General features: G+C 41.3%; 1 protein-coding gene and 1 pseudogene across 2 annotated transcripts in view; one reads left to right on the forward strand and one right to left on the reverse strand.

The window, feature by feature from the left end:
• LOC308373601 (leucine-rich glioma-inactivated protein 1-like) overlaps positions 1-16,333 on the forward strand; it is a 31,113-nt pseudogene extending 14,780 nt beyond the window's left edge. Inside the window, exons 4-9 of the transcript in view lie at positions 5,585-5,656; positions 7,457-7,528; positions 8,125-8,193; positions 10,698-10,866; positions 10,924-11,010; positions 15,564-16,333. The product of the transcript in view is annotated as a leucine-rich glioma-inactivated protein 1-like (transcript). The remainder of the gene's footprint in view (positions 1-5,584; positions 5,657-7,456; positions 7,529-8,124; positions 8,194-10,697; positions 10,867-10,923; positions 11,011-15,563) is intronic.
• Positions 16,334-20,229: 3,896 nt separating this feature from the next.
• LOC308373217 (serine/threonine-protein kinase MARK1-like) overlaps positions 20,230-27,282 on the reverse strand; it is a gene marked incomplete at both ends in the record, with an annotated part of 42,845 nt that continues 35,792 nt past the window's right edge. Inside the window, 7 exons of the mRNA XM_080848638.1 lie at positions 20,230-20,572; positions 21,346-21,398; positions 22,556-22,811; positions 24,649-24,798; positions 24,971-25,092; positions 25,185-25,348; positions 26,038-26,191. Of these exons, the coding sequence (XP_080704764.1) occupies positions 20,230-20,572; positions 21,346-21,398; positions 22,556-22,811; positions 24,649-24,798; positions 24,971-25,092; positions 25,185-25,348; positions 26,038-26,191 (1,242 nt within the window). The remainder of the gene's footprint in view (positions 20,573-21,345; positions 21,399-22,555; positions 22,812-24,648; positions 24,799-24,970; positions 25,093-25,184; positions 25,349-26,037; positions 26,192-27,282) is intronic.

Consider the following 27,282-nt stretch of genomic DNA (forward strand, 5'->3'; position numbering starts at 1 on the left):
CACTCACTCACTGACATTTTGCCACTCTCTCAAAGGCTTTAAAGTGAAAATGTAGTACGTCTGTTTTGACTCTCTCTCAGTCTCCCTCTCTCTCTCTCTCTATGTAGATACATGTATATAATAGTCAATTTCTCTCTGCCACATACACATACACACACACACTGGCATTTTGCCACTGTCTCAAAGGCTTTAAAGCGAAAATATTGTATGTCTGTACAATCTTTGGAGGTATTCATCAATGTTCCTGTTACACATCCAGACTGAGGGCACACTATTGTACCTAAAATGTTTGTATGTTTGTATGTGACATTTGATCTACTTATGTTTTTATAGTCCTTTTTAATATATATCTGTTCTGTCTTTTGTTGTTTTGGACATGAGTGTGTCAAATCAGCTGAATTGAATTGTATTGAATTTAAATGAATTGAATCTCTGTAAAACGCGCCTTAAATTATTATTGAATTATTTGATAAATATTGAATAATATGTAATAAATATTTTGAAATAATTGATGTTTCAGTCCAACTTAATAGCCTTTTCTAAGTATCTAAATGCCTTAAGTAAAATCATGTTGTAAAAACACTGGGTGCAGCTCTGGATGCCAAGGATTACTGAAGAGGTCATCAAAAAACGGACGGAAAACTAAAATGCGATTATCTCAGGTTTTCAGTTGGAAAAAGGTGCTGCCACACCATCATTCAAATTAATGTAACTTCACAACCGTTTAAGATAGGACTTTGACCAATACATCATTTAAAAGCTTATTTTCCCATCTTTCCAAAGATACCAATATCTCAATTTTGAGTTCTTGGTCACTGTGACTCATTTTGCTGGATCAGGTCACGTATTAATCCCCGTAGGGAAATAATGGTAAATTAAATATACATAACTGAAAATAACATGTATGGTTCATTACTCAATGTTCAGCCAAACATCAATTCCAACGACATCTCGATATGAAAACCAGCATCGCAGCTGGAATATACCGTAAATGAAATGCTTCACGAGCTGACAAGCTTAGAGGCATACGCTCCTAGGATACGCATAATTGTAGTCTCATCATTGATGCACACAAACTGCGCAGACACCTTTTCATATTACAGTCACTTGTCACTGACAAATCATATTTGCGCACTATCAGCGCATCCACAACATGCAACAGTTTGAAAAAAATAACGACACACCGATACCTGCATCGCATTCATTCATTTATTACAGAAAAACAAGTAGCGTAAACTTAAACTCACAAAACTAAATAAACATGACATGAAATGTTGAAAGGAGGCAGCAGCTCACTGATGATAAAATTCGGGACATCTTCACCAGCTGAAACATACAGAAATACCAGTCTGTTAATGTAATGGCCAAAATGTAAAGACGCAACCGCATAAACCTACGGTACAAACACTGTTCATCGCATAAGCATAGATACGTTGATGTCTCAACACAGTCATCAAATGAAAACCTGTTCATGAGTGAATGTGTGTCCGTGTGTGCTTGTGTTTGTGTCCATGAGCACATAAAAGTAATTGGCCTCTTTTAAAAATCCATGGTTCTGGTTTCTTGAAATATTCAAATAGTTTGCTATAGAGTTGTACACACTTAGCCTAACTTTTACTCAAAATCACTGTTCGACATTTATCATGTTCCCAAAATCAACACTAAACTGCCTTGTATTTGATATTGACTACATTAACTTCGCAAAGTAATACACTGATATGTGGTATCTGTGCACAAAAATAAGGTAATTTCACCTCAACTTCTCGTTTGCCTCATCTGACTAGCTCTGGATTTGAGCAAAAAAAAAAAATCGGCTACTGTTGTGGAATCGACTGAATTAGACGTTCACTTTCTGGAGTATATTTCCACGTTATTTTCACATCTAGCTAGCTCTATTGGCCTACAGTTCGACATGGATTGTATTCACATTTGTATTGTTTTGCATTCACGCGATTGCATTGCATTTACACATCATATCACATCACATCACATCACCTCATATTCCGCTAACTAGCTCTATTGACCTACAAACGGTTTGACATCGATTTGTATAGCCTAATTTAAAACTGATGTTTTCTGGATATAATAAAGAAAGACATTATAAGGTCACTTACCCTTTGTTGAATCCATGTGAGGAAAGGAAATAGTCGTTGACAATCATCAATTGTTGGGCCAGGTGATGACAAATTCATGTGAGACTGGCTGGTAACTACTGCCACGACATTATCATCGCTACAAACGTGCAGGCACCTGTCGGCCTATGGTGTTACGATGACGTCACACGGTTGACAAAGAAGCACTTGTTGATAAGTCTGATATTTGTCTAATATTTTTAATGAATAGCCTACGCTACTGATAAAAACGTCTAGATAGCATATCAGATCAGGAAAACTCTGCATAATAATTTGCTTGAAGCCTTAACAATGACTGTAGAATGTTCCCGTAGAACATTCTGTAGAACATTCAAATCAGCCAGAAAAAAAACTCACCCACTGCGGTAGGTTGGTAAAAAAAAAACCTACGTTCTGAAAGGTTAATATGACCCGGAACTTGATGTCTTTTGTCAGTGTCTGTTAATCATGGTTACCGTTGATGAAGTTGTAAGCAACAAGTGTCCGAGAATAGTAGGCTACACCATCAGCGGACTGGCCCCGAGCTGCAAGACCCCTGTCTCCATCCTCCACAGGCACCAGGATGTGAAGATAATGTGTCCGAGGACAGTGCACCATCAGCTGACTGGCCCCGAGCTTCTAGGCCCTTGTTTTCATCCTCCACAGGCACCGGGATGTCAAAATTATGTGTCCGAGGACAGAGCACCATCCACGGACCCTCTACGAGCTTCCAGGCCCTTGTTTTCAACCTCCACAGGCACCGGGATGTTAGAAATATGTGTCCGCCAAAGATGCACCATCAACTGACTCTCTATGAGCGTCTAGGCCCTTGTCACAGAACCAGTCCCGGGTCATATTAATGCAAAATCAGTGATGGAAAATTGCCCCTGTTTTTATTTACCCGAATTTCCATTCATAACCACGCACACGAACCACAGAAAACGTTCGAAACGTTTTGAAATCGGAAATCGCAAATGGGAAATAGGTTCGTTCCTCGTTTCCCATTTTCCGACTCCGAGACGGGAGACGGAAGACGGCTCGTTATCCGTTTTCCATTTCCTGGTTTTAAAACGAAAATCGGTTGGCCAGAAGATACACGGACCAGTCTCGGCCACTCGAATTGTGCCTGATTCGCGTGAAGCGACCCTCTACACCCATGACTGTGCTCCCTCCTGCCCATCCAACTACATCTTCAAATTTGCAGATGATACAACAGTGCTTGGCCTCATCTCCAACAACGATGAGGCTGCCTACAGGCAAGAAGTGGGAAACCTGGCAGTCTGGTGTTCTGAGCACAACCTCAATCTCAACATTAAGAAAACAAAAGAGATGATCATTGACTTCCGGAAGTCTTCCCAGCATAATCACCATCTCCCACTCTACATCAACGGTGAAGAGGTTGAGCGTGTCACCTCTCTAAAGTTTCTGGGTCTGACACTGACGGAGGAGTTGTCCTGGGTCAAAAACACAGCTTCCGTTTTAGGGAAGGCCCAGCAACGCCTCTTTTACCTCCGGAAGTTGAGGAAAGAACACCTTCCTCAGAGGCTGCTGTACAATTTCTACCGCTGCGCTATAGAGAGTGTGCTTACATACTGCCTGAATGTATGGTCCTACAGCTGTACAAAGGCGGAGCAGGCAGCCATCCAGAGGCTGATTAAAACAGCGGGAAGGATCATTGGAGTAGAGCTGCCCGACATCTTGTCCATCTCCTCCTCCCGTTGCCTGCAGCGCTCTAAACGCATCCTCACAGACCCTTCTCATCCTGCCCATCATCTGTTCCTGTTACTCCCATCAGGGAAAAGGTTCAGATCAAAAAAGGCACGCACCTCCAGGATGGCAAAGAGCTTCTATCCCTGTGCAATAAGGCTCCTCAACAGCTTACCCACCCCACCCCCCCACCCCCCTTCATCTCCCCCCGGCCCAGCCCGCCCCGCCCCCCTTGGACTGTGCACTCTAACACTTGATGCACCTTAATATGGAAATATGGAGATATGGAAATATATTGCATTTATTATTTTTATTATTATTATTTTATGTATGATATTTATGAATCTATTTATTAATTGTTATTTATTATTATTTAGCTGTGTAAGAAGTCTGGTTGCCTCTACTGTCTCGTTGTCTTTGTGGCAATGACAAATAAAGTACTTTGAACTTGAACTTTGAACTTTGACTCTCGCGCAGGCGAATTGTACCTATTCCCAGCTTTGGCCTTACCTGGAGCATGTTCATATGAGGAGAGGGGATCTTGCTTCACGTCTATTGTAATCAATGTTTCACACCCTATACTGACGAAATTAACAACATGTAGCCTTAAACAGGTTTCATTTATGACAAGAAAAATAGTCATGTGTTGAAATATCCACTTGAAGTTAAACAATTCTTACCTCAAAGCTGTATCTCAGCTATTTTCCAGTGGGAGATGAAGTCGATGTGCATTTCCTGGCGTGACGATGCGACACCGAGAAACGCAATTGGTTGAAATATCCCAATCCGCGGTTTTGATTGGACGTCACGCCGGAAAACTTTTGATGATATTTTTGAGAACTTAATCGTAAAATACTATTAAATGTGCAACTTCCCGCGTAGGAAACAAACGGCTATATGTTTCTTATTATCTGGTTCAGCTTCCTTCAAAAAATTAGCTTCACAGCTGCAGGGTTCAACTCGAGAACTAAGCAAGATAGACGGTCTCAGCCCACTGACTAAAAACAAAAGCAACTGGTGCTTTGTCTACTGCAAATTTTGTCGGTGCTTAGATGAACTGGTATAGGCCCTAAGCTACGTGTTTGATGACAGATCCTAATCACACTGGGTTATGATTACATAGCTTTTTCATGGTATACTATATGACTTGGTGGAACTGTCAAGAGATTTTCTTTGCTCTCCCTCCTATGAGTGCGTTTACAGCTTGGCCTTGCTCCTGACACTTTAGCAAATACATATATATTTTGTTAACCATATTATGCATCTAACTTAAATGCTTAAAATAGGTCCAGTATTTAAAAAAAGAAAATAATGTGAAATGGAATATGTGAAATCTATACACTATTCATGCAGGGTAAAATTTCAGGATTTGTTATTAATGAATCTAAATTAATCAATATATGATTTGTCTTGAGAAGCATTTACCAAACATTAAAGGCAAACAACAGATAATTCAATTAACTTAATTTAATGAAGAGTGCATTTTCAACATTTCTACATTCTTGATTAATCCATCTAATAGTTAATTAATAACTCAGACTCAGGTAATGGGGACTCGACTTGGACTCTTCTTTGGCGATTCGGACACGAACTCGAACACTAGGGACTCGTGACTCGACTCAGTCTCGAGGTCTAATGATTTGACTACAACACTGTTGTGATCAGATTGATTTGAAGAATGTATCACAGAAGCTCTTACAAAGGGTGTCAGTAATTTTTTCACTACAAATTGCATTTTTACTTTTAACTTTTGTCTTAATCACTAGATTCATTGAAAACAACCAGATCAAATCCATATCACCACATGCTTTCAGAGGATTGAAAACCCTAATTTATGTGTAAGTATTGCTTGGTACTACTGCATTTGATGCACAAATTGTAATGAACTCATCTTGCTGATCTGACACTAGTGTTCTGAGAGCTTCCTGAAGCGTAATGAATGGGACAGCTGTGGTGGTCACAGATGGACACAACTTATTCACACGCTTTTGGGACATTGGACAGTATAAGCAGCAGTTATGTAGGTGTCAAATGGAACTAATATAAAAATCATGACTGATTGGGAAGGGGGGCAAATCTTTTTATTATAGTAAAACAGTAGCTTATCATCATCCTACTATGCCTCTGTCTGCATTTGATTCATCCTTCGGGTGGCAATCAGTGATGTAGTGATGTAAACAGTGTCAAAAAGGGTAAACTATAAATGCTTATAATCTTTTATTAAATGATTAGGGGTCTAAGTTTTTTCTTATGAGGATCCAGTCAGCAAAAAAACGTTTTCTCCTCTGAGGAAGTTCATCCAATTCTCAGGACATTTGGTGGAAATCATCTACAGAACATTTCTGTTACACGTCAATCGAAAATGAGGGCTTGGTCCATAATGACGCTATGGCCAATATCTTCTGATGTAAAGATTTAGTAAACACAATCACTGCAATATTCTTAGGCCAAATGTTGTGAAACTTTGTCTATACGGGGCGAACACATGTCAATATCTGTTAAACATAACAATGTGAAATCTTGTATACTTTGTAAATCAAGTATACTTTGATCACATTTCGTATAGTTCCAATTGGCTTGTTCCACAAATTTCAGCAGTCAATATTTGCCTGTGTAAATGGCTGATCTTCCAGACCCTTCATAGGCTCATTCATACTGCTATATAGTGGTTATGTACCAAATATATGCCAGAGTTCTGTGCCATCTGGGAATCCCTATGCTCCTGCATTGAAGGGTCATGGGGGTGCCTGCATAGACGGACCTGTGACTTGTGTTGGGAGGTGCACAAGCAGCCAATATCCCACCGAACTGCTGTGTGCAACGACGGGAATGGTAGGTCCAAATCCTGTTGAGCCTGGGGGACGCACGCGTTAATGATCTGAACTGTGGCGTGCTGGCATTCGGGTGCTCCATCATGACAACACGCACGCTTACCGAGGGTGAAGAATGTGTGAGTTCTCAACATGATTGTCACTCCCCAGCTACTTCCTGGACTTGGCTCCCTGCGACTTCTTTCCAGAGAAGAAGTTCAAGCTGAAAGGATACCGTTTTGATACACTGGAGGAGATTAAAAGCGCATCACAGATGGTGCTGGATATGCTTAAGGAACGGGACTCCCAGGGATTGTCCCAAACGTGGCAGGAGCACTGGTGAAGGCTGCCAAATTTAAATCTGGGGGGGGGGGGGGGATCTGGCTGGGAATGCAAGGCCCCTCAAAATGGTCAGATTTGCCAGATAACTACATATATTAGCCGACTGTATACAGCTGCATAACATCTTCAACATGTTTCCCCTCTTTCAGCTCTTGCCCTCTCATGACGAAGGTTGTGCATCTCCCCCTTTCCATTCTATGTTGAAATGGTTAAGGCTGTCATGAAATGTCTTCCTAATCTGGCAGAGAATGCAGAACCCCTTTGCTATTTGTAATGCCAGAAAACTGCTGGCCTACTGTGCACTGCTGCATAACTGTCCCACTGTTCCCAACCTTTGTATCTTTCCTTAATGACGGTGAGACTTACATATACGTAACATTTATGTGTATGTGTGTCTATAGGAGCCTCTTACATATACGTAACATTATGTGTATGTGTGAGCCTCTTACATATATGTACTAACATTATGTGTATGTGTGTCAATAGGAGCCTGGCCTACAATAATCTTCGGTCATTGCCAAAAAATCTTTTCAATGGCATGGGAGCCCTTACAAAAGTGTAAGTATTAATTAATTTATTAAGATAGGCATCCCACTCCACTCAATGCAATTACTGTATATGTCTTAACCATCATAGAGTTGGGCTCCAACCAAGGGTCACCCACAGGGTATAGCATAGAGTTGCAAAATTGAGTGATAGCCTTCCTTGTTTACTATTCCCTACCAGATCATCCCAGACCATCACATTTCCCCAAACGTGCTTGACAGATGGCGCCAAGCGCTCTTCCTGCATCTTTTCATTTGTTCTGTGCCTCAATTTCTTTTTCCTTTTATTGGCTTTTTCTTCGATACTCTAGAAGACCAGCATTCTGGAGAGAGGCCTCTTCACTGTGGAAGATGTGTGTGGTGTGTGATGAATGAACCTTTATCGTGATAAGACATCATTGGATCAAATACTTTGCCAGTGGAAGACAGTAGTGATGGTTACAGTTACCTATGGCAATCACCATTCATTTCTGACATGCACTTCATATCATTGTGCAATACCGTCGTGTGGTGTGGATCCTCTGAAATAAGGTCCTCCATGCTGTATGGCAAACATCTGGTTGGCATACTCGTGTTTTGGGTATCCTTTAAATATCCTGTTCTTTTCAGAGATCTTCGTGGGAATTAGCTCAACTGTGACTGTAACCTCAAGTGGCTTGTAGACTGGATGTACCATATGTAAGTGAATGAGACACCATAGACTCCATTACCCACAATTCCCTTATCACATTTCATTCCTTATCAACAGTCAGTGACCTCGCAATTGGTCACATCAAAGTCATAAAGTCATAAAGTCACAAAGGCATTTTGCCCTTTAAAACAGTGATTACCCCCCAAATCTTTCTCTCTGGCGGTGATTTCACACACGTGAACATCATTCAATTAAGAGATACCCTCTCTCTGCAGAACAAAGGACAATGCACGACAGTCGTATTTAACTTTTGGCCGAAGTTAAGAAAATACTTTGACGCGTCTAGTTGCAACCAAGTTATACCGGTAGTATATTACTGCAGCCCAGCAGTATTCTGAGTAGGATAAGGCGACCGGCTTCCCTTATTCGTTTCTCCAAGTCGACAGAACTTTTCATCCTTCTAAACCATCGGACCTCCAGCAAGGCCTCCGCGAATTCGCCTGACGAGGCGCAGAAAGGACAGACGGACATCCAGTGAACCTACGTGACGCGTTGTTCCAAGGATTCAGCGAACACCGTTGAATGCTTAAGGCCGAATTATGCTCTGTTTTAGACGTAACGCGTAAGCACGTAATTTACACAAGGAACTTGTTTTAGACAAGTTTTGATTTAAGGTTCGTTTTAGACGCAGAGCCGTGTTGCAAGGCTTGTGAGCCGTGTTGCGTGTTGCAAAGCAAATTGACGCCAGAACTGTAGATTTTTTTTTGAGTTAAGTAAGCCTATTTATTGCAGCAGGACAAAGGAAAAAAACTTACCGGAGCATGAAAGTGTAGTGGGCGAAAGGCTTGATGTTATGAATACATGTGTTACACAAAATACAAATGTTGGCAATTCAGTACCAGTGGCGAAAAAGACAGCACATGACGCAAAAGTTCGTTTATTGACATCTTTTAATGACTGCGACAGGCTTTAAAACGATGTGTTTATGAGTTACATTATTCAAAGATGAGGTGGTAAACGGCGAAAGAATCTCATCATGTTGTCAATGCTTGTAACTACAATGGTGCTGGCCACAAGGTAACGGCAGGTTACTGTTAACTTTTGTGTGAGCAGACCGGGCTCATTCTATCAAACTCGCTGGTGCAATTGATGGATTCACGTCAATATAAACTCAATGAAAGATATCACCATGACTCACAAGTGGCGGAAAATGAATATGAAAGTACCTATTTGTTCGTGAATGACCACATTCTCTCCAAACAATCGCGGGTGAGAATGGGATATTCGCGGTAATTTGAGCGTCCTTATAAGTGTTTAAAGAGGATTTGTAAAGGAGTTCATGTCTTCGGACCTCTTCTGTTATGTTTGTTCCTAATCCATAAGAAAAGGCTTGTGAGACGGTCTGCAGGGTATTCATGATTTAAAAAAATGTCTGGGTCTAAAAAAGACTGTATGCTATTAACCCGGAAACGTGAGACTCTGTGTGAAAGGCTGTGGTAGCCTGCCAATCACAGCCTTTACGAGCTGTGTAGGGCCGTAGTGTTTTAGTCGCATAGTCAGGAATTTTGGGCGACGCACTTAAGCACGTAAGGGGGGGTATTTTACCGCGCAAGGGGGGGTTGTGTATCTTACGTGCTTACGCGTTACGTCTAAAACAGAGCATAATTCGGCCTTTAGCAAGAGCGTTCTTCACGTAAGGCTGACATCTGGGCAGAGATTAGTCTTATATGTGTGTTAATATATGTGTGAAAGTATTGTTGTTTTATTTCATTTATGATTTAAATGCTTACTTTGTAATTCACAGTGCATGGTTTGTAACCGTGCTATATCTTGCGTTTGTTTTTACTTTTGCTAAATAGCTTGAAACGTGCATGCACCTTTTCTATCTCTCCCTAACTCCCTCAATCACCTTCTGAACATATACACGTCCACATCGCGACTTCAGTGCTGCTGAAATATATTGTATTGAGTTGAAGGCCGATTCTGTCCTTGAGATAAGAATCCTTTGTCTGTTGTAACCTACTCATTTAAAGTTGTGCCCATCCTCCAATTTATATTGGCATACCTGCGCACGCACGCACACACACACACAAACACACACGGACGAGCAGGCTCTCATGCCCCCCTCCTCTGAAATCCCAACTGCATTTTGTGCCTTGTTTCAGTGTTATACTCAGTTGTTTATGTGATTAGTATTAGCCATTAATTACTGTCTGTTACCTTTAATAAATTGTTTATTTAGACTTAAACAATTGTCTTGTCTGTTGTTGTTCCAATATTCCACTGAAAGCCATTTTCCGCCAATCAAGAATTCCAATTGCCTTCACTTCTCTGGTTGTTCCATGAAGTGTTATAGACTTTGTAGTGATATTGTAGTACGGTAATATTGTGGTACCATACTTAGACTGTAGCTGTAGTGGTACAACTAGAGCTTTCCATTATTTTAGTAATTTAATTATAAAATATTAAATACTAAATTTAATGATTATTACATTTTATGAGACTGATTTAATTAAACTAATGTAACAACCCCGGTTTCACCTACACATAGTAATGCCACAGTGGATCCGATCGCCTGTAGCGGTCCAGTCCTCTTCCATGGGAGAAAGGTCATTGACCTCGTGCCACAGTCGTTTGACTGCATTACAGCAGGTGGTAGCTTTCTCTAGATCACATCATGTTTTATCACTTATTTTCATATTTATATTTTCAACACTTTAGTGTGAGACCAACAAAACACGATTTGGTTTAGTAATGATTTCCTTAATCCTTTACAGAGTTTGCTCAACCTTTTACTGGACAGTGCAGCTTCCTGGAATGGGATCATGTTGAAATGGTGTTCAGAAACTTTGATGACATAGACAGTAAGTACAATGTTCATCACGCTCATTTAATGTCATTTTATCCGTTGTCTCTTCCCCTAAGATTGTCTACTGACATTTTCATGTATGTACAGATACCATGATATACAGTCGTATGCAAAAGTTTAGGCACCCCTGATAATCTTTATTACTTTCATTTATGAATTGTTGGGCGTTTGGATCAGGAACTTCTTTGTCACATATATAATACTACATTGTGCAATACCGTCGTGTGGTGTGGATCCTCTGAAATAAGGTCCTCCATGCTGTATGGCAAACATCTGGTTGGCATACTCGTGTTTTGGGTATCCTTTAAATATCCTGTTCTTTTCAGAGATCTTCGTGGGAATTAGCTCAACTGTGACTGTAACCTCAAGTGGCTTGTAGACTGGATGTACCTTATGTAAGTGAATGAGACACCATAGACTCCATTACCCACAATTCCCTTATCACATTTCATTCCTTATCAACAGTCAGTGACCTCGCAATTGGTCACATCAAAGTCATAAAGTCATAAAGTCACAAAGGCATTTTGCCCTTTAAAACAGTGATTACCCCCCAAATCTTTCTCTCTGGCGGTGATTTTACACACGTGAACATCATTCAATTAAGAGATACCCTCTCTCTGCAGAACAAAGGACAATGCACGACAGTCGTATTTAACTTTTGGCCGAAGTTAAGAAAATACTTTGACGCGTCTAGTTGCAACCAAGTTATACCGGTAGTATATTACTGCAGCCCAGCAGTATTCTGAGTAGGATAAGGCGACCGGCTTCCCTTATTCGTTTCTCCAAGTCGACAGAACTTTTCATCCTTCTAAACCATCGGACCTCCAGCAAGGCCTCCGCGAATTCGCCTGACGAGGCGCAGAAAGGACAGACGGACATCCAGTGAACCTACGTGACGCGTTGTTCCAAGGATTCCGCAAACACCGTTGAATGCTTAAGGCCGAATTATGCTCTGTTTTAGACGTAACGCGTAAGCACGTAATTTACACAAGGAACTTGTTTTAGACAAGTTTTGATTTAAGGTTCGTTTTAGACGCAGAGCCGTGTTGCAAGGCTTGTGAGCCGTGTTGCGTGTTGCAAAGCAAATTGACGCCAGAACTGTAGATTTTTTTTTGAGTTAAGTAAGCCTATTTATTGCAGCAGGACAAAGGAAAAAAACTTACCGGAGCATGAAAGTGTAGTGGGCGAAAGGCTTGATGTTATGAATACATGTGTTACACAAAATACAAATGTTGGCAATTCAGTACCAGTGGCGAAAAAGACAGCACATGACGCAAAAGTTCGTTTATTGACATCTTTTAATGACTGCGACAGGCTTTAAAACGATGTGTTTATGAGTTACATTATTCAAAGATGAGGTGGTAAACGGCGAAAGAATCTCATCATGTTGTCAATGCTTGTAACTACAATGGTGCTGGCCACAAGGTAACGGCAGGTTACTGTTAACTTTTGTATGAGCAGACCGGGCTCATTCTATCAAACTCGCTGGTGCAATTGATGGATTCACGTCAATATAACTCAATGAAAGATATCACCATGACTCACAAGTGGCGGAAAATGAATATGAAAGTACCTATTTGTTCGTGAATGACCACATTCTCTCCAAACAATCGCGGGTGAGAATGGGATATTCGCGGTAATTTGAGCGTCCTTATAAGTGTTTAAAGAGGATTTGTAAAGGAGTTCATGTCTTCGGACCTCTTCTGTTATGTTTGTTCCTAATCCATAAGAAAAGGCTTGTGAGACGGTCTGCAGGGTATTCATGATTTAAAAAAATGTCTGGGTCTAAAAAAGACTGTATGCTATTAACCCGGAAACGTGAGACTCTGTGTGAAAGGCTGTGGTAGCCTGCCAATCACAGCCTTTACGAGCTGTGTAGGGCCGTAGTGTTTTAGTCGCATAGTCAGGAATTTTGGGCGACGCACTTAAGCACGTAAGGGGGGGTATTTTACCGCGCAAGGGGGGGTTGTGTATCTTACGTGCTTACGCGTTACGTCTAAAACAGAGCATAATTCGGCCTTTAGCAAGAGCGTTCTTCACGTAAGGCTGACATCTGGGCAGAGATTAGTCTTATATGTGTGTTAATATATGTGTGAAAGTATTGTTGTTTTATTTCATTTATGATTTAAATGCTTACTTTGTAATTCACAGTGCATGGTTTGTAACCGTGCTATATCTTGCGTTTGTTTTTACTTTTGCTAAATAGCTTGAAACGTGCATGCACCTTTTCTATCTCTCCCTAACTCCCTCAATCACCATCTGAACATATACACGTCCACATCGCGAGTTCAGTGCTGCTGAAATATATTGTATTGAGTTGAAGGCCGATTCTGTCCTTGAGATAAGAATCCTTTGTCTGTTGTAACCTACTCATTTAAAGTTGTGCCCATCCTCCAATTTATATTGGCATACCTGCGCACGCACGCACACACACACACAAACACACACGGACGAGCAGGCTCTCATGCCCCCCTCCTCTGAAATCCCAACTGCACTTTGTGCCTTGTTTCAGTGTTATACTCAGTTGTTTATGTGATTAGTATTAGCCATTAATTACTGTCTGTTACCTTTAATAAATTGTTTATTTAGACTTAAACAATTGTCTTGTCTGTTGTTGTTCCAATATTCCACTGAAAGCCATTTTCCGCCAATCAAGAATTTCAATTGCCTTCACTTCTCTGGTTGTTCCATGAAGTGTTATAGACTTTGTAGTGATATTGTAGTACGGTAGTATTGTGGTACCATACTTAGACTGTAGCTGTAGTGGTACAACTAGAGCTTTCCATTATTTTAGTAATTTAATTATAAAATATTAAATACTAAATTTAATGATTATTACATTTTATGAGACTGATTTAATTAAACTAATGTAACAACCCCGGTTTCACCTACACATAGTAATGCCACAGTGGATCCGATCGCCTGTAGCGGTCCAGTCCTCTTCCATGGGAGAAAGGTCATTGACCTCGTGCCACAGTCGTTTGACTGCATTACAGCAGGTGGTAGCTTTCTCTAGATCACATCATGTTTTATCACTTATTTTCATATTTATATTTTCAACACTTTAGTGTGAGACCAACAAAACACGATTTGGTTTAGTAATGATTTCCTTAATCCTTTACAGAGTTTGCTCAACCTTTTACTGGACAGTGCAGCTTCCTGGAATGGGATCATGTTGAAATGGTGTTCAGAAACTTTGATGACATAGACAGTAAGTACAATGTTCATCACGCTCATTTAATGTAATTTTATCCGTTGTCTCTTCCCCTAAGATTGTCTACTGACATTTTCATGTATGTACAGATACCATGATATACAGTCGTATGCAAAAGTTTAGGCACCCCTGATAATCTTTATTACTTTCATTTATGAATTGTTGGGCGTTTGGATCAGGAACTTCTTTGTCACATATATAATACTACATGGACACAGTGATATTTTAGAAGTGAAATAAGGTTAATTAGATAAACAGAGAATATTCCAAATGTATAATAACAGAATTAGACAGGTGCATAAATTTGGGCACCCCAACAGAAAAATCACAATAATATTTACGAGAGCCTCCTTTTGCCAAAATAACAGCCTCTAGACGCTTCTTATAGCCTCTGATGAGTGTCTGGATTCTGGATGAAGGTATTTTGGACCATTCTTTCTTACAATACAGCTCCAGCTCTGTAAGGTTTGATGGGTGCCTAGCGTGGACAGCCTGCTTCAAGACATACCATGTATTTTCAATTATATTCAAGTCTGTGGACTGGGATGGCCATTCTAGAACATTGTAGTTGTCCCTCTGCTTAGTGGATTTGGAGCAATATTTCATGTTATTGTCCTGCTGGAACACCCAACTCCGCCGTAACTTCAGCTTTGTTACAGATTCTTGAACATTATTGTCAAGAATTTGCTAGTACTGAGTTGAATCCATGCGACCATCAACTTTAAATAGATTTCCAGTTCCTGTACTAGCCACACAGTCCCACAGCATGATGGACCCCCCACCTAATTTTATTGTGGGCAGCAAGTGTTTTTCTAGGAATGCTGTATTAATTTGCCTCCATGCGTAACGCCTCTTGTTGCGACCAAATATCTCTATCTTTGTTCCAAAATTAGCCTGGCTTGTTCAAATGTAGTTTGGCAAACCTCAAGCGAGCTTGTTTGTGGCGTGTGTGTGGAAAAGGCTTCAAGAATTGAAGGCTTGACGAGCTAACCAGACTAATTCTGTGTTGCATTTTATCAGCATGGAGTAGATACAGGTATTCAAATCAACACAATTATCAGGGTGCCCAAACTTTTGCACAGCCTATTTTTCACATTTGATTTCATTTCACACTAATAAATAATGCTACTCTAAATATCTTTGTCTGGAAAACACCCTAGCACTCAGTGATAACTACAAAATAAATATTTGACCACTGTGATTTTTTTTGGTGAAGACAGAGTAAATTATCATGCAGCATTAGAGGGGTGCCTAAACTTTTGCATACGACTGTATGTGTATAACCATTTACTAGCAAAGACAAAACATATTTAAGACGTTGTCTGGTCCCTCAGGTATCTCCACTGTGATTTGCAAACCATTGGTTATCGATAACCAGCTGTTCATCATTGTGGCCCAGCTGTTTGGTGGCTCCCACATCTACAAACGGGATATCTCTGCTAGCAAGTTCATCAGGATCCAGGATATTGACATCCTCAAGATAAGGAAACCGAATGATGTGGAGACCTTCCAAGTAGACGGCGAATTCTTCTTTGTCATTGCAGACAGCTCCAAAGCTGGCTCCACCACCGTCTACAGATGGAACGGCAACGGCTTCTACCCTCATCAGGCATTACACCCGTGGTACCGGGACACAGATGTGGAGTATATGGACATTTCTGGCCAGCCCCATCTGATCCTCTCCAGCAGCTCCCAAAGGCTTGAGGTATACCAGTGGAGGAAGGGCACCAAGATGTTTGAGCGCAGAACAGACATTCCTGACATGGAGGATGTTTACTCCATTAAGCACTTCAAAGTGAAAGGTGAGCTGTATATCTGCCTCACACACTTTATTGGGGACTCTAAGGTGATGCAGTGGGACGGCTCCATGTTCAGTGAACTACAGACAATGCCCTCTCGAGGCTCTATGGTCTTCCAGCCATTCACTGTAGGCCAGTGGCAATATGCCATCCTGGGCAGTGACTATTCATTCACACAGGTGTATCGGTGGGACACAAAACGAGGACAATTTGATCACTTCCAGGAGCTAAACATTCAAGCACCCAGAGCCTTTTCCCCAGTGTCCATTGACAGCCGAGAGCCGAACATCTTATCATCGACTTAAGCATTTGATGCTTGCCTATATAGATTATGCAGTGATGCTGATGGTGTTTGAAATTAAGATGTATGTCAAATTAAGGATGTCAATTTATGTGCATGAATTATGTGAGCCTTTCCTGACAGATATTTTTAGTGTGCTGTGATTGGTACTATCATCATCTAGCTTTTTTGTAAATCAGCACTCTTTCTTATCAATTTTTACTACTCAACAGGTTTTGGATGTGCTTGATTTAGGGGAGATGAAAAAAAAATACTTTTTTAAAAAAATCTAGAACAACTAGATCTGCCAATATAAATGTTTACAATTTCTTGTGTCTTTCCACATAATTATGTTTAAGCTTTTGTAAGAAATATTATGAAAAAAATATTTTAAACAAACTGGTTAAATGTTTACTCAACAGTATATATTTAATTATATTCAGCTTGTTTGTAAAAAAAAAACACAATGTACTAATTGTTATTAAATTATTTTTTTTCCAGTAACAGACCATAGCACTGACATAAACTGAAATAATGGTGCTTAAAAGCATAAAAAGCAATGTGACTTGATTCCTTTCAGTAACACACTGTGTGTATGCAAACATCTAATCTGCATAGTTGAAAGCCAAAGGAAAGACAAAAGCCATGATGGTGAGGAGTATTTCTATCAAACTGAGTAGTTATTACATGGAGTGACAACAATGATCTTTTAAAATTAAAACAGTAGAAGAATGCTACATCTGGGTCCTCAACAGGCCAGTTGACCCATGCTAGTTAAACCCACTTTATTCATGCAGGAATGAGAGCAGACGTCAAATAGTTTTCTTTCATTTCTTCCAAGTTTTAATTTTTTTTTTTTTATCAGAGACCGAATCAAAGATGGCGGGTTTAACAATTTTTAACAGGAACCTGGGGTAGTCCAATGTAGACTTTTCATTTAGCATAAGTATATGCTAAGGTAACACAACCACTATTCTATAATATAACAGGATCTGAACTGCTATCTATACTGCTGTTCTGTGTCTTCATGAAGTGCATTTCTCATTCCAGAGAGGTGGGTAATTGTGGACGGATCATGTTTGAAAAACTAAAAGTAGATCCAGCACAGTCAACAACCTCTCATGGTTGCTAATTTTCTGAGGGGTTGGAATGAATTGTCAGGATTACTGTAAAAGACCCACCAGTGAGCAGAGTAGAAGCAAGTTCCACGATAAACATAAACGGCACCTTATTACTCCAAGTGGTCTCACACACCTCATCCACCCCTTTTTACTACAGAAATGAAAAAAAAAACTTGGGATGTCATCATTATAAAGCAGCACACCTCACTCTATATCTCTCTCTCTCACACACATACACACGCACACACACAATAAATACAACTTGTCAACAATTCTAATTAAAGTGTAACTTCACCCCCAGTTTGAGATGGTCCTCACTGCAGAACACGAGATCAAGGGAGCGAGAATGGATTCTGATTCAATTCCACCTACTTTATATTCTGCTCCACCAGATTAACAAACATGTTTGTAAAATTGCAGCCCATGGTCGGGTGGAGCTCGCAAGTAGCTGGTCAGGTCAACTGTTCCACTTAAGATGATGTAAGCACAGATGTTATAAGGGAGACAAATCACTGAAAGGAAAATGAATGGGCAAACGGGGGAATTTGTAACACTAAATATGGTCGATTTGAAACTGGAACTCCTGGCCTATATTATAAACTTTTCAGATGGGTAGCTACCTAGCTAGATAGCTAACATGTAACCCACTTGTTTGGCTTCTGAAGACTAAATATGATTAATTTAGGCTGTTAAGCATCACTAACTTGGTTAGCAAAACACCAGAACTACAGTGTTTGTACACTTATCATTTAAAACATTATCAAATTATTATAGTTTTTTTTAGCGTTGTTTTTTTAAGTTTGTTTTTGCATTAGCAGGTTGGCTTACTTTATTATGACTGTTCACAATGAGGAAATGGTAGGACAACAAAACGTGTTTAATATTATGTGTCTTGTGGCAAAACTGCCACCGGAACCTGAACCAATCAAAAATGCAGCAGACAGTTGGATCGACCAGTCATCCACCCCCTGGATCTTAGGGTCTGCAGTGAGGACCACTTGCACAGCTCTGATCTTAACTCCACCCACTGCATATTTTGGTGAAAAGTTAAGCCATGGCCAAGGGGCTGAGGCCAAGATTTAAGAATACTAATCGAGATAAAGAACAGTGTATGCAATTCATCTCGATGGGAGCTAAATTGGGACTCATAAGTGGGAGTGTCACACCATTATCTTTTCCTCTTAATAAACATTAAGACATGGTAAACTTAATTTAGTGTGCTGTTTTGCTCTTTCGGATATGAAATAATAATATAATAGGTAGCTTAGGAAGCTAACACAACCTAAGGGATCTGTCGCAACATTGTTAATATGTGCTAACATGAGCTAAGTCACTAGCAGCTAAGGACTATAAGAATCTGACTTGTGATGTTGCAGTAAACTTAATGAGTTGCAAACGTCAAGTTTTAGCGTTACGTACGTTACCTATAGTCAGTTATGTTAGCTAGCTAGTTATCATTTCATAGAAATAACACTTTTTAAAAAGTTACCTTAACTTATTTAACTAGATAGCACCTAGGCTGCAAGTAGGTAGACATGGGCATGGGCGGAAAAAAAGCAATGAATAATTTGGTGAAATCCCACAAGACTCCATTTACTTCAATGGGACTTTCTCTGAGCTGCATTAAGGGGCATCTGCATCCCCCTTGCAAACAGCGAACACAGAAGTGATCGTATGTTTGTGGCTCTCCATATCCTCAATGCTCTCTGCTGAAATCATGATGCAGAGATGTACCAAACAGTCGTTTCTACGTTAGCATTGGCCTTGGATGAGCCATTTTCAGCACATAAAATGCCGTTTCTTGTACAAATGGGAATATTAACACCAGCATTGATGTTTTTCATCAAAGTTCAGTCATAAAATGTTGTGTACAGCTCAAACAACTGGGTGGAGTTACACTTTAAATCTAAACTTAACTGTGCAAAATGAAACCATAGAACAGTATTATCATATAGGATTTGGTGATCAAAGTAAAACTTGTGCAAGTGCAGAAGGGCTTTGTGAATACATAGCATCACTGCTCACAGGAGACGGTAATAGCCAATACAGATCAATATAGTTATCAACATGTGTTTTTGAGTCTTTTGGGAGTATGTATGACCATGTGATAAGATTCTTATAATCATCCAACTTGCAATTTCACATCTGTAAAATAATTTATATACAGTTTGTTACCTTGTAAAGGATGAACATACAGTGTCTCTTACTTACAAAACAAGGATCAAATGAAACTTTTTAGAACATTTATGTCTATTAGGACACATGGATGAATCTCTAAAAATGGTAGCTTTTATACAGTTATCATATCCTTTTCAATATCAAAGCAACTATACAGCACCTGCGGTGTTATGCATACATTTTTAGCATAGTACAGCTGTAACTAGATTAAAGTAAATGGGCAGTTTCACATGTTCACATGTACAAGTGGAACAGCACATTTGGTTTGCCTCTTTTACGGCCGTTCAGTAGACAGAACTGAGAGTTAGAGTTTTAAGGAGAGGAAGGTGAGCAACATTATTGCATGGATGGCTGTCTTTAGGCCATGTGCTGTATGAAAGAGACTGGAGTACAGAAGCAGGCTCTTGAGAAACTAGGGCTGTGAGGAGAAACACTGAAAGGTTTCTGTTTGTCCTTCATTTTTGTCAATGGACGAAGACTGCACCTGTATCCAGACCTATTGCATCATTGTCTTGTGCCCTCGGTATGTTGATCTTTACCGAGTAGATGCTCATCTAATCTGACTGGACTTCTTTCGATCCTCTCAGTCAGATACATTTTAGACCACTTAGCTTTGTTCTTTTCACAGCTTTAGCTCATTTGCGATTTTGCAGGCAATGTTCTTAAAGGCAATGGATGTACCAGATATCCTCTTGAAGCGCACCCCGTTGAGCGAGAGGCGGGGCAGCTTGCACACCTCCATCTCCCACTGCACCAGGCTGTCCTGCCGTGCGTCTCCATGGACGCAGAAGAGGAGGAAGCGCTCGCGCTGCTCGTAGTCGCAGTTATTGGCATCCAGCACCTTGCGAATCTCACGCATCATGTCCCCCGGCTCCATGGAGGAGGTGGTCTTCATGCTCCAGGTGAAGCGCAGTGAGCGGGGCTTGCAGTCACGGCTCTCCTCTTTGGGCTCTCCTGAAGCACTCCTGCAGTGGGAGGGGGAGAGGGGAACGGGGAATACCCCCAGGTTGTTGTTGAGCATTCTGTGCTTGGTTCTTCATGAGGTGGAGCACACAGCTACGAACAAGTCCAAATGCTAGGCTACATACAGTACATACCTTATAAAATGGATTGTCAAGTGAAACATTGCAATGGTAACTGCTATTAGAGATGTTTTGCTAATTATGGTGTATTGTATTTGTTTAACTGATTGTGTACCCCGATGACACCAGCTGTGTTCAGGCCTGAATGGAAATTCGATAGATAGATTAGAAATTAAAATCCAGTGGCCTATACCCCGTCAGGAAGTGTTGGAGGATTGGCAGGTGGTGTCAGAAGATTTGTATTTTAAGCATTTTACAATTATGGGATTTCAGACTAAAATTAACACATTTTAGATCCAAGCCTAGATAGTTCTGTTTTGATTATATATTTTTATCCCAGGGAAGGACAACATACAAGGTCAGAATTCACGACATAAGGGGGGTCCTGTTAAAAGGAGAGGGTGTCTGAAACTCAGAACCTATGCTATTTGTTCCTTATTTGATGGATAAAGAATTGATTTAACTATATAACTGACACGCAATAAGATGATATGATGTAATATATTTAACTATACAACTAGTATGTGCCCAGAAAGGGGGTTGGACAATGGGGAATGAAAGCACCCAGAACTGACAGCCTCTGAGAACACCCATAAAAAAGCCTCGTCAGAACTGGGGCACACATAGAGGGAGAGGAATTAAGGATAAAGCGTCACCTTGGAGGGTCCATTCTGCTACTTGCTTCACCTTCACTTGGAAACCTTGAAAATAATAGAAGATTACAGTTTAGTACACACGTACACACACACACGCACGCGCACCCGCACGCACGCACACACACACACACACACACACACACACACACACACACACACACACACACACACACACACACACACACACACACACACACACACACACACACACACACACACACACACACACACACACACACACACACACACACACACACACACACACACACACACACACACACACACACACACACACACACACACACACACACAGGTGAAATGATGCAGGGCAGTGTAGTGAGTCACTTTATCTCTGAGTACCCTATTCGAACTGCGGGGCATGGACCTTGCACCTTTCCCACACATTGTACATTGAAGGGAAAGAGAGGATAGGTTAAGACCCATAGGGTGGCCATTGTGTCAGTGTGAGTAATCATGCAGGGGTGCCAGGAGAACTGGGGGGTGGGGGGTAGGAGTGCTGGAGTGGCAGCGTCATCAACACCTCAATCAGGGCGAGAGGCGTTAGCAGCTGTGTTTTAGGGACTGAGGAGGAACAGTGGAAGCAGGGGAGAGGAGGGCAGTAAGAATGTATGCAAAACTTCTGGAATGTTCTCCTACCTCCGCGATAACCTGAAAGAGACAGTTCCAAAACAGAAGAGAGGAGAGGTGATGAGGATGAACTCCTACTGCATTTTCCCTTTGGAGAACTAACTCAACAGCCACATTGGGCCTTAACAGTCAGTCCTAGAGGTATAGTAAAGCATATACTTGCATGCCTTCACAACCTATGAGCATGTTAGACAAAATCAAAGAGGTTGGATTGTTAACCCCCCACTTGAAATAACAAAACACTGAAATGTTCATCAGTGTTCTCCCTACTATGTTTTGATGCACTGATATGTCGTGTTGAAAATGGAAGATAAGATGGGAAGGGTGGGGAGGGGAACAGTAGCCGTAAGCAAGTCTCCAGAGGGTGGTGACAGAGAGAAGAGAAACAGAGTAGGTATGGAATGGAAGACCAAACGCACAGAGTGAAACTGAAGAGCAGTAAAGATTAAAAAAGTAATGAAGACATCACCCTGAATGCAGAAATAAGGGATCAAAAAGGAGAGAAAGAGAAAAGCTATGATGAGGCTGAGAGGGAGGAACAGAATGGTACAGGGGTCACCACTGACCTTCGGACGAACTTAGAGGTGATCTTGCTGATGATGCCGGTGGATGTGCCACGGCGAGCCTGGGCGAGAGCAGCCGTGTCGTGGGAGAGGGTGGGGGAGGCGGGCGGGCCATTGTAGGTGGCACTGCGGCGGTCACGGAGCTGAGCTCCGTGGAATGTACTGCGGCTGGAAGTACCTCGGGGAAACCGTGTGCGGTCTGGGGTGCTGATGCTGTGCGCTGAAGGAGAAGTGGAGGGGGGCCGGGGCGTGGAACTGGGGTAGGAGGACACCCACACACATGCATATACGTAAACACACATATATACACACAGATAAAAGCGCACACAGGCACAGACATTTGTATACACACAAAAGCTCACAGACAATACAAAAAAAGATAACATCCAGAAGACATTTTTAGAATCAGTTACTTATATGCTTTGAATGCAATAATCACATTGGTCATAGCAATTCACTTATTCATTTTGACGGTACACGGTCATGTTCATACATCAGTGGTTCAGGCTGGACGCAGCCAGCCCTAGCATCATGTAGTTTAGATGAGGCAGGGGTGGAAATGTAACGGGCTTCCAGTAGTGCCGCACGTCAATATACACATACACACATGCAATCATGCCTGGTTAACTCCAGGCCTCTAGGAAGCAGCGAGGGGTCATTAAAGGCACTAAGCAGGGCAGGGATAAGAGAAGGAATGTGGGAGCATGTGGGTGAACTCCATGCTTTTGACAACTGCTTTTGTCCTTCTTCTTAAGGTAATCCAACCTTTCCTTGTCATTTGAACTGCTGCCAATAAGTCTGTATGTTACAATAAGTCTGTATGTTATAGCAAACTGGGTTGTGAAGTGTTTCTTTGTTGAAGGGTGATTGTTTTGTGTGTGATTAGTAATGTTTGTAGTGTGTGATTGCACATGGGTTGGGCAGTTGATGATCTATATTTATCCCTGCACTTCTTGCACTCTCCACTTTCTTCTTTGCACTATTGTACAAATTCACAGCTCCTGTACATACTTTCAACTTTCATAGACCATTAAATTATTAATGGTCTATGAAAGTATTATTAAGTATTGTGTTGTAATGTATATTTTGTGTAATATATTGTGTTTGTTTTTGTATTGTGTTGTAATGTATATTTTGTGTAATATATGTGTAAGCACATTGAGAGCCAGTTCACCAGGTCAAATTCCTCGTTTGTTCTAACTTACTTGGCAAATAAAATCTGATTCTGATGATAGCCTGTATTTTATTGTGTGTGTGTTTAGTGATGTTTGTAGTGTGTAAATGCACATGGTTTTGGGCAACTGATAGCCTATCTTTTATTGTAGCCTGCTTTTATGGATATTTAATAAAGTGAACTCCATGCTTTTGACAACTGCTTTTGTCCTTCTTCTTAAGTGCGAAGGACCTGTTTGTACTAGCCCAAGTTCCCCTAGGCTTGAGGCTAGTAACAGAAACTCGCTAGAACATATGGGACTTTTACATCTCTAAATGGGGATTTTAGCCAGCTACTCAATACAATATTTAACTGGTATCTCTTCTGTTGTTATACTACACTAGGTTGCTGTTTGGATGTGCTAGCAAAGACATTGGCCCATATGGATGCTAGCTCTTTTGGCAATGCTAGCACACTTGCAAGATAACACTTTTAGAATTGGAAATAAGTCCTCTTTGTGTCAGTTGCTGTAGAGCTATGTTGGAAAGCTAGTCACTCAGATTTTTATCAATGCATATCGCGGAAATCAATTATTTATAAGGTTGGCCAGCTGTTCTTTTTCTGTTCGCCCAGCATTTATTTTTATAGCTAGGTGTCTGTTGTTCTGGTTTCGTTAGCTTAGCATGCTACTATTCTGAGCTCTGTGGAATATTTCAAACCCTGATTTGGAACATTACAAACATGTGCATTTGTTGACATGCTGAAGACAATGATGGTTCCAAATCCTTCAGCTTGTCAATAAATGGCTGTCAATGACTTACCTCCTTAAATTGCAGGGGCTGCCAAATCTAAAACAAATAACTGAACCAAGAGTCCTCTATAGTATACAAGGCCTGTATGTTTTCCCACCCCAGACAACTGGTCCAGAGCCTGACTCACCCTGGGTCGTATTCGCTGTTGTCTTGGATAGGGGGCAGGGTGCTTTTGGAGGGGTGGCCTGAGGCTGACATGGACTTGGTGTGTCGAGGGCGTGTAGGCACCAGGTTGGACGAGGCCCCAGAGGGAGAGGGGCTGGCGACCTCAGTTAAACTGTGGGGAAGAGGGAGTAAAACAGAGCTAAGTGCATATGTGAGGGTGTATTGTGTTGCTCACTGCTCCTCCTGTGCTTGACAGTGAAGTGTTGTGGTCTTCTGTGCAGAGTGCTGTGGTGCTTGACTGCTCAGTGGTACTGCTCTGTGGAGTGTTCTGTGTGTGTACTCACGTGCTGTCTTTTCCATTGGAGATGGCTGAGAAGCGGTCAGCTGAGCGCTCACACATATACGTGTTCCTGCGAGTTTTGTCCCCATTGGTCTGACAGGAAGAGAAAGAGAGGAGAGGAGAGAGCTGTGAGGCCTCCTGTTCCCAAGCAACATAAGAGGATTAGGGCATCAATATATAACACAGAACAATGAGAAAGAAATGGGTGGGATTACCACTTTCTTCTTGTCAGCAGCGTGTGATGGTGAGGCTTGGAGATCAGTTTTGGAGCCAGCGGAGGTGGACTTACATGAAGGGTCCTGTTCCTCCCTCTGTTCACCCTCCATAACGCTGATCTGAGCATGCTTTGAGCCAGACACAGCTGGAGAAACAGACTGGCCCACTGTCAATTTAATACACAACACACACACACACACACACACACACACACACACACACACAGAGAAAGAGAGAAAAAAAGATAGAGAAATTAATATTCTGCGTTGTAACTTTTCAACAGCACTTGTCCAGTGTAAGGCCTGAAAATGATATCTCCAATGTTGCCCAAACCAGGGGACTAAAGAATCATGCCATGTCACTGTGCCTCTTTCTTCCCCTTCTAGTTATTCTTGGTGGCAAGCTCTCTCTTTGCAAACAACTGGTGGGGAGGCCTAGTTTTTCAGAGGGAAAATGCTATAAATGAACTGTTGAATATTTTATTAAAGGTGTATAGATCAAATTAATTAACTTTTCTTCTAAAGCTCATCTGAACACAATTAAACTGGACTGAATTTAGGAAGCAGAATTTACTGTTATAAATTCAACTAATTGGTTTTAAAAGATTTTACAGACCCTACTAGCTCCCTAGAGCTGCTCAAGCTGAAGGTGATGCATGTCATGTTTGCATGTGTGTTTGGTTCGGCAGCAAGTGAGCAAGCTGAAGAGACAGACAGTAGTAGTAAAAGATTTTTGAGAGAGCGAGTAACCTGTGTTAAATAGTGGCCTGTCATCCTCACCATGAGAGAGAGAGAGAGAGAGAGAGAGAGAGAGAGAGAGAGTAACCTGTGTTACATAGTGGCCTGTCATCCTCACCATGATCACTGAAGCGTCGCTGCTGCTTCTGACTGGTCGAGATGCTGCGCTGGACACTGGTGGGGTTGGGGGACTGACCACTGCTGTTGTTGACTTCACTGCTGGGCCGTGTTCTCAGATTCAGGTTGCTGGACACGGAGTCATTTCCTTCAAACTAGACATAAAAGAACAATAGGTACAATTGAAGGTACACATTTCCGCCAAGACAACATAACTATCCACAGGATTTTCAGTTTCACAGTGTTTGACTGAACTCTGAACCATGTCTTCTGGATTTACAGCATAGTGGTAAGACTAAAACAGCATCACTGAAGTAATGTAGTGTTTGTGCAGAGGTCAGATGGTTCGAAGCAGATTTGGGGGAGAGAGATATCCAACTGAGATGCAGGGCTAAACCACAACAGCTTTCGTTAATTTAAGTTACTCATCTGATGCTTGACACATCGTATGAGTAACCTATGAGCAACTTAAACAGTCTTTGAAATGTAGGGGGTAGCCTAGGGAAAACGTTTACCCCGTGTATGCCATGTACATTTACCACTTGTTGTTTCCCCTCCCCTTCTGCCACACGACCCCCCCCCTTCCTATCTCAACCCAGCCAACCTCAAGCAGATGGGTCCCCCCTTTTGTGCGGCGATTAAGGTTTCTTCCTGATTTACAGGGATTTTTTCCTTGCGCCTGTCGCCATTGTGCTTGGTCCAGGGAGGTTCAGGCACTGGGCTCTGTAAAGTACCTTGAGACAGTTTCATTGTTTTGGCGCTATTTAAGTCAAATTGAATTTAAATGAACTGAATGGCCTACATTGGGTTAATATGTAGTACACATGTAGCCTCCACTTTCCCCTTCCATAACATGCAATTGCTAAAATGGTTAAAAAATATAATATTTATGTCATGCCTGTAATATATAGCCCAGATATCAAAACTGCATGAAAGGTGTCAGTTATGTAAATGTTGCTAGTATGATGTCAACATGACTATTAAAACATCTTATTACTGTCTATTTTTGCTGAGAACCGCTTACCTCACGTGTGAAACTCTAAATGACTCACAGCTACTGCTTTAACCAGTTAACATGGGCGCCGTGTGTATGCTTTAACCAGTTAACATGGGTGCAGTGTGTATGCTTTAACCAGTTAACATGGGCGCAGTGTGTATGCTTTACCCAGTTAACATGGGCACGGTGTGTATACTTCAACCAGTTAACATGGGCACAGTGTGTATGCTTTACTCAGTTAACATGGGC

This window comes from Sprattus sprattus (assembly GCF_963457725.1).
Source record: "Sprattus sprattus genome assembly, chromosome: 12".
NCBI classification, from domain to species: Eukaryota; Metazoa; Chordata; class Actinopteri; order Clupeiformes; family Clupeidae; genus Sprattus; species Sprattus sprattus.